At 55.9% G+C, this 13,992-nt stretch overlaps 1 protein-coding gene and 1 long non-coding RNA gene across 5 annotated transcripts in view; one reads left to right on the top strand and one right to left on the bottom strand.

Annotated features, from left to right (window-relative positions):
* Window positions 1-13,992, bottom strand: part of PRDM11 (PR/SET domain 11) — an 82,125-nt gene that overhangs the window by 35,986 nt on the left and 32,147 nt on the right. For all 4 annotated transcript variants that reach the window (XM_042904934.1, XM_042904932.1, XM_042904935.1 and 1 more), the window contains exons 2-4: window positions 11,188-11,312; window positions 10,713-10,816; window positions 9,857-10,119 (exon numbers count right to left, since the gene is read on the bottom strand). In XM_042904934.1, the coding sequence (XP_042760868.1) occupies window positions 9,857-10,119; window positions 10,713-10,816; window positions 11,188-11,306 (486 nt within the window). In that variant the 5' untranslated portion in view covers window positions 11,307-11,312. The remainder of the gene's footprint in view (window positions 1-9,856; window positions 10,120-10,712; window positions 10,817-11,187; window positions 11,313-13,992) is intronic.
* LOC122199674 lies at window positions 12,791-13,770 on the top strand. Its single transcript, XR_006193598.1, has 3 exons — window positions 12,791-12,868; window positions 13,115-13,194; window positions 13,621-13,770. It is a non-coding gene; the product is annotated as an uncharacterized LOC122199674 (long non-coding RNA).

Genomic DNA, 13,992 nt, shown 5'->3' with positions numbered 1-13,992 from the left:
AAAAAGACGAGAGGTGACAAGGACTGGCCAGGAAGTCGAGAAAAGGGAACCCGTGCATTGCTTTGGGAATGGCCACAGGTGCAGCCAACATGGAAAAACAGCATGGAGGGTCGCCAAAAACTTAAAAAGAGAACTACCCCGTGGTCCAGCAATCCCACTCCTGGGCATTTATCAGAAGGCAATGAAAACACCTGATGTGAAGAGATAGTTGCAGCATGATTTACGAGAGCCAAGACGTGGAAGGAGCCCAAGCGGCCATCGACAGATAAGGGGCTCAACACGATGTGGTGTGGATATACGACGGGATATTACTCATCCATAAGAAGAAATGAGATCTTGCCACTTGGAGTAACACGGGCGGCCCTTCAGTGCATTATTCAGAGCAGTGTTCCATGCTCTACTTGTATTCCAAAATAATAGATCTTGAGAATTACAGACAGTTTCAGCCAAAGTGGGTTCACCGGCAGATTACATATTGGGGGGGGGGGGGCGGGAATCTTTGGTTTGCTTTGTGGTTCGATAACCAAACGCCCAGCATCTATAAAAGTTATACAAGGCAAGCCCATTTAATGCTTCTGATAGTAAGAGGAATCTTAAGACTGAGGTGCACACTTTTATTCCTGGAAAAGCTGATATTGAATGGACAGTGTTTTAAGATGCATAGCATCTCAGAACATGAGCAAAGCAACTTCTCTCTGGCATCATCTTCCACTTTTCCTTCTAAGCACGCTCTGTACTTCGGCTCTAACCTGTTACCTTTTCCCCTCCACATGACCCGTGCCCCTGGACCTCGGTACACGTTGTGCCCGCGGCTGGCGATTCCTTGTTGCCTCAGTCCCTGACTCCCTGCAACTCATTCCTCTAATCCTAGCTCAGGCCTAGAAGCAAGGAGACCCCAGTAGCAACCACACACGCTTAGTGCCCAGGGATCTTGATTTCTGAACACGACTTCCACTAAAACAAATCAGGGCTCTTAGGAGAGATGGCCAGAACATCTTTTTGCACTGGAAAGTAAGGGAAATACTAAAATAGGAAAAAGGAGCCCGTCTGCACGGGCTCCCGCTGGCCAAATCTAGGGCAATTGAAACATCAAAATGAATGACAGGAATGGACTAGAACACACTGAAGGAAAAAAAAAAAGGATTCATGAGTCCATCCCAGTACTAAAAATAACTAAAACAAGCGATGGGGAGGAGGAGAAAGTTGAATACTTTTTTTTTTTTTCTTTTTGCAGAAGGATGTCACATAGTAAAGAATGTAGGATGCAAATCATTTTAAACCATGGAGAATAATTGATAAAGGCGGGGCGCCTGGGTGGCTCAGTCGGTTAAGCGTCTGACTTCAGCTCAGGTCACGATCTCACGGTCCGTGAGTTCGAGCCCCGCATCGGGCTCTGTGCTGACGGCTCAGGGCCTAGAGCCTGCTTCGGACTCTGTGTCTCCCTCCCCTCAGCTCCTCCCCTGCTCACACTCTGTCTCTCTCTCAAAATAAATAAAGATGAAAAAAATAAAAAAATAATAATAATTGATAAAGGCAAGAATCATCAACCACTGGGTAAAAGATAAGACAAACTGACCTCACAAGCTTCCTGCTATCTACAGGGAGAAAGACACAACATCCTTCATGCCAAAAATCTATAATCTGAACCTATCATGAGGAAACAATCAGACAAATCTAAACTGTGCAACATTCTGCTAACAACTGTCCAGAACTTCTCAAAAGTGTCAATATCCTGAAAGAAAAAAACAACGCAGGGGAACTGTTACAGAATAAAGGAGACTAATGAGACATGACAATTAAATGCATGAGTGGGTCTTAGATGGGGGACAAACTGTAAAGGCCATTTCTCCAGGGCAATTGGGGAAATCTGAATAAGGATTGCAGTTGACAGAGTGTTGTATCGTATCCATGGTTAAATTTCCTGAATATAACAATTATATTGTGGTTATGTAGGGCAGGGGTCTGTTGGCAAACCACTGATTGTAGTTCAAATGCAGCCCCCTACCTGTTGGTTTTGTTTTGTTTTGTTTTGTTTTGTTTTGTTTAAGTAGGCTCCATGCTGCGCTTGAACTCACGACCCCAAGACCGAGACCTGAGCTGAGATCAAGATCTGAGTTGGGATCAAGAATCAGGTGCTTAACCGAGTGAGCCACCCAGGCGCCCCCCCCCCCCCGGCCCCATTTCTAGACAGTTGTGAGCTAAGCATGGTTTTCGCATTTTTTAATGATTGAAAAAAAGTTCTTTCATGTCATTTCATTTATACGAAATTTATATGAAATTCCAATTTCAGGGAAATTGTACGACATGCACATTCAGTGTTCATCAATAAAGTTTTATTGGTGCACAGACACATTCATTTATGCACCGTCTACGGCAGCTCTCGCCCTGCAGTGGCAGAGTTGAGTGGCAGAGATGGGGAATGCATGGCCCAAAAGCCTGAGGTCTATAGCCGTATCTCAAACAGGTCAGAAAAACAAAACAAAACAACACAGAATGTGTGTGTATGTGTGTGCGTGTGCCTGTAGGTATACAGAGAGAGAGATTCAAGCAATTGTTATAAAATGTTAGCAATGGATGAATTAGATGCTGGGTGTGTGGGTGTTTATTATACTATTCTTACAGCTTTTTTTAAAATTTTTATTTTTTTAACATTTATTTATTTTTGAGACAGAGAGAGAGCATGAACAGGGGAGGGTCAGAGAAAGAGGGAGACACACAGAATCTGAAACAGGCTCCAGGCTCCGAGCTGTCAGCACAGAGCCCAACGCGGGGCTCGAACCCACAGACCGTGAGATCATGACCTGAGCCGAAGTCGGACGCTCAACCGACTGAGCCACCCAGGCGCCCCTCTTACAGCTTTTCTACAGAGCTTGAACATTTCAAAATAAAGAGTTAATAGAAATTAACAAACAAGCATGAAAAGCATCTGCTCATACACACACGCGCGCGCAAGGCAACCTGTCTCAAATGTCCCTTCTTGTCTTCCTGGACAAGCCCATTATTCTTTCCTTCTCTGAGCTCCCCCAAACTTGGTAACACCTGCCTGCTCCCGCTGACACCTCGAGGCACTGCAACCGTCTGCTAACGCTTCCATCTGTCCCAATCACTCAGGGCTTTTCGGATTCTGTTTTGGAGGCTGTGTCACGAGCTTTTGCACATCCAATTTCAAGTTTCAAAATAAATCTCCATTTTATGATGGCACTTGAAGCGGAAAACACTTGAAATACCATTTCACCTCTGCTCCCCCCCACCCAGCCAGTACTGTAGGGGTCTGGCAGGTGGGAAGGCTGCATGACAGCAGGTGAGCAATGTCACCAGTGTCCTCTCTTTAAAGACCGCCAGGAAACCTTCCGTCCGGTATCAGTACCCCGAAGGGGGACCTCCCCAGGAACTATCTGGGGGACTGTTCACGACATGGAAAGAATGCCCTGGTAGCAGACCAGGCTTGCCTTTTCCCAGCGGCTGCCAGATTCAGACCCCATATAGCTAAAAGTGCATATACGGGTCATTGTGGTATGCATTTTTAGCCTCCTTCCTGGCTCCGCCGAGGGTCTCCACCCTTGTTTTTCTTTCTTCTGTCTCTCCCAGTTTTAACATGCTATAATGGTATATTTTATGTATCCTGCTAGGCTACCTTAAATCCCTTTTGGAACAAGACTGGCTGTAAGTGAAAAATGTAAATAAAAACGCTGTGCTGGCTTCCTCTTTCTTCGGCCTTTTACCAAACCACACGGCTGCACGGCACTCCCAAACACCTCACGTGTGCAGCATCGTCTCCGGCCTTCGGTGTCTGAGGGCAGCTTGGAAACCTTGGCAATGATTTATGGAGTTTATCATCTCCAGTGAGATGAGAAAGCAGAGGACGAGGGCAGTTCTTTCCCAAACGGCCAGAAGTGATGGCAAGACTCCTGCAAGAAGAGGCCGGGCCGTGGAGAGATGCAAAGTGGAAATGAACGTTGGGTCCATCTGAATGCAGGCCCTGTCCCCACACGGGGCACGGTGGGACCAGCTTTCCTCTGTGTTGAGGGGAGAAGGAGAGGGAACCAGTGCTGGGCAGAAAGGATGAGAAGAAGAAAGTCAACCAAGGCCAGCAGGTAGGAACAGGTGAGATAAGGAAGGCGGAGAAGGGCCGGGCGGAAGAACAAGAGGGTGGGTTCCGGAGCCCAGACTACTGGGTTGGAAGCCCAGCTCAGCTGCTCACCAGCTGTTTAGTTTTGTGCAGGAGAACTTCTCCTCGCCAGGCCTCAGTTTTCTCAGTTGGTACAATGGGTAGAATACCCATTTCACAAGGGGTAACGTTAGCATCAAATGAGGTCTGTTGTAAAGTGCTGAGCACAGGCCCAGAAACATCATAGGTGCTCAAGAAACGCAAACAGCCACGCTCATCACGAGCCCCATCGTTACTTCTACCAGAATACACTGCACACACTGAGGAGTCGTGGACGGAAATGCGTTGTGTTGGACGAGGGCCAGAGCTTCTGAAGGCGGGCAGGAGGTCAAGAAAGGACATCAAGTACGGCTTTGAGACAGGATTTGACAAATGCATGCGGTTTATTTAGGATGTGGGGGCTTCCAGATCCTGGTCCAAAATCAGTGCTGTGGTTCACCCCACTTTTCCGCCCTCCCTCCGTTCAACCAACCCATCAACTGAGCTGGCAGTTGTTCCTCACTCCGGCTTTTCCCTGACTGAGGCCCCGACTGAGGACGCACGCACACACACACACACACACACACACACACACACACAGGTCCTGCTTTCTTGAGCCATTTTGCACATCTGTTCTCTCCAAGCCTTCGACACCTCTCACCTCACTGGATCACAAAGCCTCCGCATGGCCCCGCGGCCTCCAACCACTCCCTCCCCGCACCCATCCATACGCCACAGCTCGCGGCTCCCAGGCCTTAGGAACATCCAAGGGAGCAACACTGCTGGCCCCTGGTCCCTGAGCTGCAGGCCACGCCCACTCCTGACTGCTAGAGCTGGTCTAAGACGAGGCTGCAAACTCCAGGGCTGCCTCCTCTTCCCCCTTTTCTCCACACCCTAGACCCAGGCCAGGCCACAAACCCGGGGAAGCTGCCTCCTTCAGAGACTCTAAGCTTGCCCAGCCGGGCTGTCCCAAAGTGCAGCTTCTCATGGTGGGAGGTGGGGGCCCTGACAGCCCTTCCCTGGGCATGGCCCTAGATTTTCTCCTCTGCTGAACTTCTACCCATCCTTCAAGACCCCTCTCCGATCCGCCCAGTCAAAACCAGCTCCCCTTCTCCCTGGCCCTATAGCTTTCCATGGTAGCACCATCACCAACAATGCTCTGCCTCGGTATTACTCGGCTGGACACAGGCCTCCTCCCCTCCCATCCACCTCAGTCCCTGCTTCTTGTAGCCGGACCCCAGGCTCCATGAGAACAGGCAGCAAACCTCATGTGTTTCTGATGCCCCCAGAGCTCCCTGAGTGCTCCCTTCTCAGCCACGTGTCCCCACGGAGGAGTTACTTAAAGCCTGGCATTGCAGAAAGGCGCTACCTTTGAAGGAACCCGCCGCGTACCACGCGTGGGCTGTGGGAGCTGGGGTTGCCTACTTAATGACCTCTTGGGTCCCGGGTTCCCTCCTCTGGGCCGGAAGGGCAGCAACCTGCCGTGAGGACGAATGTGGCACACAGCTGGCATACAATCGTTGCTCACAGGCGGCCAGACTTCTGAAAACAAGCCAGCCCCCCTTGCTGGCTCCCTCTCCTCACTTCCCGCTCACGCCTTGGGCCCCAGCAGCGTGGCTTCTGCCGTGAAACTGCCTGTGCCCAGGACACGAAGACCCCCGTGCTGCCCGAACACAGCGGCTCTCAGGCCTCACGCTTCCCTGCAGCCCTGTCCCCACCGCCTGTCCCTTCCCGGGGCCTCAGCTGCGTCCGTTTCCACGCTTGGTGTCCCCTACACCCAGGCCTCTGTCCTCGGCTGACCCATGTGCGTCGGTGCGCCCCAGGATGGCTCACCTGAGCACCTCACGGGCATCTCCGGCTCGACTCACCCCCCACCCCGAACTCACCTTCGCCGCTCTCCCATCTCAGGCCAGCTCTCTCCACAGCTCCGCACGTGTTAGCAGACGACCCCCAGACACCGCACTGAGTTCCTAGCGCTGCTTAACAAACTGCCACGACACGGTGGCTTTCGAACACCACACGTTTATTATGTCACGGTTCCAGAGGTCACAAGTCCTAAGATCGAGGCGTCGGCAGCGGGCTGAGTTCCTTCTGGAGGCTTGAGGGAAGAATCTACTTCCTTGCCTTTTGTAGCTTCTAGAAGCTGTCTGCAGTCCCTCGGCTCCCGGCTCCTTCTTCTATCTTCAAGGCCAGCAGGATAACATCTTCCAATCTTGTCTGACTCTGACTCTCCTGCCTCCCTCCCATAAAAATGCTTGTAATTCCACGAGGCCCACCCCGATAAACCAAGATAATCTCCCCACCTCAAGCGCCTTAATTGAATTATGCCTGAAAGTCCCTTTTGGCCTCTAAGATGACATCCATACAGGATCCGGGGATGAGGATGCGGCCATCTTGAGGGGGCCATTATTTGGCCTACTGTACTCATTTCCCTCCGTCTGCTCCGAGCCTCTAGGGTACCCCTCCAGTGACAGAAGACATGTTGACCCATCGCCCCTCCATATGCAACGTCTCCATCTGAACGTTCTCGGACGATAGGAGAGCTTGTCCATCACGCCTCACCTCTGCTCGATATTCATCCGTCTCTTCAGTGGGACCCTCCCACCAGGATTTTCAAAGACGTTCACGTCTCTCTCTTAACAAAGTCCCCCGCCCCCCGTGCCTGCCGGCAGCCAACCCTCGTATCTCCTGTCTCTCTTCCACTTGTCTTATCTCTAATCAAGCTTCTAAGAAGTGCCTATGCTGGCCACCCGGCTTCTCACAAGGTTCCCTTCGAGTGGTGCTCTGACGGGGCTTCTCCACCACAGCACTCTGGACCCCCGAGACCAGATCGCTCTTTGTTGTAGGAGGCTGTCTTCTGCATTACGAAAAGTTTAGCAGCACCCCTGACCCCTACCTTCTAGATGCCAGGAGCATAGCCCCCATCCCAAGCTGTGATGGCCCAAAATGTGTCCAGACATTGCCAAATGTCCCCCGGGTGGGGGGCGGGGGGAGGGCAGGGAGGAAGGGAGCAAACTGCCCCGGGTCGGGAACCTCGGTCTTGGAGTACCAGTTCTTGCTAGAGTGGCCGGTGACTTCCCTGGCAATAAGCCCAGTGGACCATTTCAAGTCCTTCTCTTGCCTGGCTTCTCAGAAACACTTGACCCTGTTGACCGTTCTGGCCTTCCCGCCTCTCAGGGTGCACTTCCTCAGTGTCCCTTGCAGGATCGTGCTCCCCTTCTGGACGGCTAAACCACCGAAGTTCCTCAAAGCTCATTCTAGGCCCTCTCCGCCTCTCGTCCATCGATTCTCCTTGGGGGCGGCCCTCCGCACTCCCAGCCCCGCTGATACCTGTGTGCAGGTGGTTCGTGAAGTGACATCTCCGAATCTCCTTTCCAAGCTCCGAACCCGTATCGCTGACTGCCTAGTCGCCATGGCCACTGGGTGCCTTGATGTCACTCCAAAGTCACCGAGTCTAAAACTGCCTCTTGCCCTCCACCCGGGCCCCGCCTATATTCCATTTCTCAGAGACAGACACCTGCCCGACCTGCTGAGAGCAGGACACTGAAGGGCTCGTTTTCACCAATTCCCTCTCCCTTACTTAGGCCAATCAATCAATTTCCAAGTCAACCCCACTCATCTCCGAAATAGTTCACAAACGAGTTCACCCTTTCTTCATGTTGCTGCCCCACCCTAACCCAAGCCTCCACCATCCCCTACTCAGACAATGATCCATTCTTGACCCATGCCCCCTGCTCCCAATCTGTTCTCCAGCCTGCAGCCAAAGTCACCCTTTCAAAACATAAATGAACTTCTCATTGTTCTTAAAATAAAGAACAAAAGTCCCAATTTGGCTCAGCGGGCCCTATACATCCAAGACTGTCTCCCCCTCCAGGCCCCTGTGTTCACTCCACTCTGGGCACAATGACCTAGTTGTGCAAACATGCCATACTCTCGCCCGCCACAGGGCCTTTGCACATGCTGTCCTGTTCATCTGGTGGGCATTCTCTTTCTTCAATCACAGCTCAACTATCAGGAAGCCTTCCTTGACCTCTGGCCACATCACTTCCTCTGGTTGCTCCCTTCTCTCCTAGCCTCACTGCCTCTTCATCACCTGAGCCATAATTTTACATTTATTTACCTTATTATTTGATTCATTCCGGCTTCCCCACAATAAGCTCTATGAGGGCAGAACTGATGTCTGATCTGGCCCATCACTGTATCCCTGAGGCCAGTTCAGGGCTTATCACAAAGGAGACCCACAAGAAAGGTTTATTCATGACTGATAAATGATCTTCCTACTCCGTAGCCTGCTCTTGTCTACCGGTCCCACCTTCCTCCAACTCTGCTCAAGCTGGATGCTCGAGAGGCGTCCCTAATAATCCCTTCCACTTCAGATCTTTACATACCCTCCTCCTTACCTCCACGTCCCATCCATCAATAAATCCTGGAGATTCTCCCTCCTAAGTCTCTCTCAAATGTGCCTGCCTGTAGCACCTAAGTTGAAACTAGCATCTTTTCTGACCTGAAACCCCCCCCCTCCCCAGCAAGGCCCCTACCCATCCTGATTCTGCGTTCTGCAACCTGACCTAACCATTCTGTAACGCCTCTGCCCGACAATCTTCAGAGGTTCCCATGGCCCGCAGAAGGAGCATGCGCTTACCCTGGCTTATGAAATGTAGGGTGATCTGGCCCCTGACTCCCTCTCCTGCTGATTTCCTGCCACTCTGCCTGTCAGGCTCATTGCTGTCGCCACACGGACCTGCCAGATGCGTCTCTCGCTCAGCCGACCTGTGTGAATACAGCATCCCCCCACCCCCCTTCCACTAACTACTACTCATGCTTCAAGTCTCAAGCTAGAGGAAATCCCGCCCAAGCCCCTCGAGTAGGCCAACAACAACAATAATAATAGCTGATATTCACCGCATGCTTCCTAAAGGCAGGCGCGTGAAGGTCCTAAGAACTCTGTAGTATTGACCCATCGTGTCGCACCGTCAACTAGGATTATTCTGTTACAGGACAGGCACAGAGAAGTGAAATGATTCATCCAAGGTCACACCAGATAGGAAATAGCAAAGCTGGCTGGCGTAATGAACTTGGGCTCCAGGCCCCAAATCCATCAGCACCATGAACTCCACCGTCTCCCTCTGCAACTAGAATGTCTCGTCTTCCCTCCATCAGTAGCAATGATCACATGTGCCCGTACCTGTTCAATCCCTGTCCCTCCCCCACCGGACTGTCCACTCCCCGAGGGCAGGGACCACGTTTCCTCGGGCACCCGGTCCAGCCCCTGGCATCACTGCTTTTTTAGCTGAATGTCGTGCTCTGCATTCCCACAGCCCCCAGACCCAAGTCACCCACTCCGGAGGAGGGCTTGAGGTAAACCCTTGGTCCATTTCACAGAACGGTCTACCAGACCCACACATGAAGCATCATGAGAAAATCACCCTGAATTCTCTCCGGCTGGCTGGTCCCACGGGCTCCCTAGAGCCCTACCCCTGATTCTGCGGACTACCGCCTGACGGGCTCCTTAGCATGGCCCTCGGCCACCAAGGATCACAACCACTCAGCCAGGGCCAGGGGGTAGCAAGATCCATCATGCACGCATCCCGGAGTGATGGCAGAAAAAAAGCTCTTGGGCCTGGCTGGGCCAGCGTATGGCTCCCCCTGCTGGCTTCCTTCCATGTTCATTAGCACCCTCTCCCACTGCACAGCCCAGGGGACACTCACCAGCCACGAGAAGAAGCCAGCCGATTTGTCCTGGGTGGAGATCTGCCCCTCATAGGGGCCGAAGATGTGACCCTTGGGGATGACCTCATTTATGCATCGCACGTCATTCTCCCCACTGGCTTCCTTGACCACCTCCATGCCCTGTGGGATGGTGAGGGCAGCCCTGTCTGGGATGCCCACGGGCACCGGCGTGTCGGACACAAACACTGGGGGACCGTGGTTCGGACACTCATCCACAAAGTACTCCTGGCAGGACTCGCAGACTGAAGGGACGGAAAGAGCGAAGAGAGCCTCAGTTGCTGCAGGGAGGCAGGACCTCCATGGCAGAGGCTGAGGGGCTGACGGGAAGCCCACCCTGAGGACGGCACAGGGCCGTGAAAAGCCCACCGCAGGGGACTCGGGAGTCCCGGCCCTGGCTCCACCCCAGCCAGCCACAGGCCCCAGAGTCTTCAGTGGTAATAACCCATTCCCCTCCCCGGGGGCTCAAAGGACACGCCTGCCAGTGCGAAGGAAGCCACTAGCAACCTTTGTATCAAGTTTCAAGCACAGCTTTGGAGTCAGATGGGTCTGGGTTTGAACTGCAACCATGCCTCTGTGGCCTGTGGGACCCGAGGCAGGGTGCTTAACCCTCACCAAGCCCTGGTGTCCTCACCTGGAAAATGGGACCCATAACAGCCACCTCAGTGGTTAATGGTGAGGCTAAACTGAATCCGGGACCCGTGTCTGATACATGACAGGCGAACGCCTATGGTCAGTTACGGCTGCAAACTCCCTAAGCAGAGCTGGGGTGGAGGGTGGGAGTCGGGGGGGGTGGGGAGGGAGGAGCAACCCAGGAACAGCCTCGAGCTCCACTTACACCAGAAGTCCACTTGCTGGAAGCTTTTGGGCATGATGAGCTCACGCTTCCCCTTCAGTTTCTTGGGCTCCACTTCCATGGACGAGGGGTCTGGTCTCCTAGAGCTGGCCAGACCAGGGGCCAGTGGAGAAAGCAAAGAAGCCATCAGAGAGCGGGAGGCTGGTGGGCAGAGAAGCCGTGGACCTGGCCAGGAGGCCACGGGGATGCGGCATGGGCCGAGGAGCCCCAGCCAGGCTGCCCATTCAGTGCAGGGACAGCGAAAAGGTAGGATCTGAGACCTGGACCCAGCCAGGCCTTCTAGGGTCCCTGCTTGCGTGCCTTCTAGAGCCTGCGCTCTCCCCTCTGCTCCAAGGAGCTGCCCAGAGCAGGTTAAGGAAGGTGGGCCAGGAGTGGGAACTCTTCCCCAGGGCCTCCAACCAACCCAGCCCGACGACTCCCCACTTCTCCCTCTCCTGTCCCCACACCAGGGCCTCACCAGGGCTGGCCATACTCCTGGTCGCGGAGTGGGGAGCAGACCTCTGTCTTCACCACGGTCACCATATCCCCCACGGCCGCCTTGGTCTGCGCCAGGCACTCCTTCATGTTCTCAGTCATTCTGTCCTGGGGACGCGAAGGCGGGACCAGCACAGGAAGAAGATCAAAGAGACAGGGGAAGAAGGGTGAGTGTCACAGAGGGCAAGCGGGGGTCCCGTGGAGTCTGGTTACCCTCCCTGCCATCCCCAGAGGAAGCGCTGGAGAACACAGACAACAAAAACAGCTGTAGCTCGGCCAAGAGGAAATGCCATTTCTATCCCGGGCTGGTCCTGGGGAAGACTGGAGCCACCAGCCCCATGGGGTCAGAGGACGAGGGGCAGCTCAGGCCAGGGGGCAGGACTGGAGAGCGCAGCCCGGACCCCAAGGCCAAGGGGCAGAGGGTGTGGGGAATCCACAGGAAGGAGCCTCGGCACAAAAGTCTGCACTGGGGGGCAGGGGAGGGATCGACTCAAGTCCAGCTGGGGCCAAGCGGGGCTGGAGGATGAAACGGGCCCCCAGCGCCTGGCTGTGCAGCCCCTCACCCAGAGGCTGCCAGGGAATGCAGCCAGGCCCGCTTTGCCAGCTCAGAGCAGGTACAGGCGGGGCCTGGGGGTCCCGGTGTGGGCCGGCGAGCCAGCCCTGACTCCGAGCCCCACCCGCTCTCTCCAGGGAAGTCGCCCCAGCCCGCCGCTTACCGCCCTCCTCCACCACCGCGCCGGGCTTCAGCCCCTCCCTCGGCACCCCTGGGTCCTCATGCCAAGCCCGGGGACACTCTTCGGGCCAGGGCGGTGCGCAGCTCAGGCTGGGACCGCGCTCGCGGCCCGGGACTGGGCAAGCGGCGTGTGTGACTCACTACCCGGGGCCCCGCTGGCCACACCCCTGCTCCTCCGCTAATCAGCCCCCTGCTCCCCACCGGGGCCCCAAAGCCGGCGGCTGCTGGGAGGGGTGCGGGGAAACACGACGGCCTGCCCCCTCCTCCAGAGCCGGCGGGGCCGGGGGGGCGCGCCGAGGGGGCGGGGGCTGCCCGGGCGGGCCGAGCCGCCCCGTCCCGGCCCCCAGGCCGCCCCCCCCACCCCCGCCCGCCGCCGCGGCCCCGCGCGGCGTCCCGCCCGCGTGTCCGGCGGGGAAAGTGTGAGGTCCCGCGGCCGGGCGCAGGGGCGGCGCGGGGGGCCGGGGAGGGCGCGGGCCGCTCTCTCCCTCTCACCAACCTTCCCGGCGGGGAGCTCCCTGCCCTGCCCGGCCCGGCCCTGCCCAGCGCCGCCCCCCGCCCGCCAGGCCCGGCATTCCTTGCGGGGGCATGTGGCTTCTTGCCGGCCCCGGGGGCACGCAGTTGGCTGGCGGCCGGGAGGGGGGCGCGCGGGGAGCGGGAGGCAGCGGGCGCCCGGGAGGGGCGGCGGCCGGGGGCCCGCCCGGCAGGGGGTGCAGCGCCCGGCGGGCTGGGGGACGCCGGGCGGGCGTCCGGGGTGGCCGGGAGCGGAGGTGGCGGGCGAGCGAAGCGGGTGGGCGACCGGCGCGGGCGGCCCCCCGCGCGCCTTCCCTGCGGCCGCCGCGGACTCCGCGCGGCTGCGGCGCGGCCTGCGGCGAACCGAGCGACACAGATCCCTGCACGCCACGCCGCCCCTTCCCCACCTGCGCGGCCTAGGGTGGGGACCCGGCGCCTGCGGGGGGAGGGGCGCGGGGGGGGGGCTCCATGCCTGGTGGCTGGCCCTCAGCCACCCGTCAGGGGGCAGGGGTTGAGGGTCGCTGAGGCAGGAACCTAGGGCGGGAAGATGCCAAGGGACTTGCCCAAGGTCGCCCGGTCCATTCCTGATGGAATCTAGACTGGAGCCTGGGGCCTGCTGAGTAACCGGGAAACAGGAGAACCCCCAGATCCAAGCGTTGTGTTTCAGGCCTCTGCCCAGCCTCTTCCAGAAGGATCACCGGGATCACCCTGGGATGGGTTAAGGCAGCCCACAAGTCCAGCTGCCAGGTAGGGGCAAGGTCCTATGGATTCGTAAAGGTTCACTGAGCACTTCTGCCCTGAGGAGCACTTCTCACTCGGATGGGCAATATTCACACACAACACACCGCGCGGTAGTGAAGTCCGGTGGTTAGACGCCTGGGTCTCCAAAGGGGCACTGCCTGTGTTCAAGCCCCGCTGACTGGCTATGTGACCCTGGGCAGGTGTAAGGGACTGAAAGTTTGTATGCTCCCCTACCCCCATTCATGGGTTGATGCCGTGGCCTTTCACGTGACTATATTTGGAGACTGGGCCTGCAAGATGATAAAGGTTAAATGAGGTCCTAAGGGTGGAGCCCGAATCTAATAGGGCTGGTACCCTTATAAGAAGAGGGAGAGACACCAGAGTGCACTCTCTCTCTCTCTCTCTCTCTCTCTCTCTCTCTCTCTCCACCAGGTGACGACAGCGAGAAGGCACCAGTGTGCAAACCAGGAAGAGAATTCTCCCTAGGAACCTGATCGGCTTGCACCTTGATTTTTTGGACTTCTCAGCCTCCGAACCCGAGAAATAAATGTCTGGTGCTTTAGGCCACCCCGTCTATGGCATTGTGTTATGGCAGCCTGAACAGACTGAGACAGCAGGTTATCCAACTCCCCTGTGTGCCCATTTGTTCCCCTCGAAAATGTGGCCCGTGTTAGATTCCGTCCCAGACATTGCTGTATGAAATGGACCAAGATGAGTTTGGAGGGGGCCAGCTTAATACCCTCTCCAGCTTCATGTTCTTTTCCTTAGGGCACTTGTCACCCTTAGAACAGTCTTTTGCCAGCA

The sequence above is a fragment of the Panthera leo genome, chromosome D1, assembly GCF_018350215.1.
Source record: "Panthera leo isolate Ple1 chromosome D1, P.leo_Ple1_pat1.1, whole genome shotgun sequence".
NCBI classification, from domain to species: domain Eukaryota; kingdom Metazoa; phylum Chordata; class Mammalia; order Carnivora; family Felidae; genus Panthera; species Panthera leo.
Note: the sequence above shows the minus strand (reverse complement) of the source record. Positions and strands in the feature narration are given on the sequence as shown.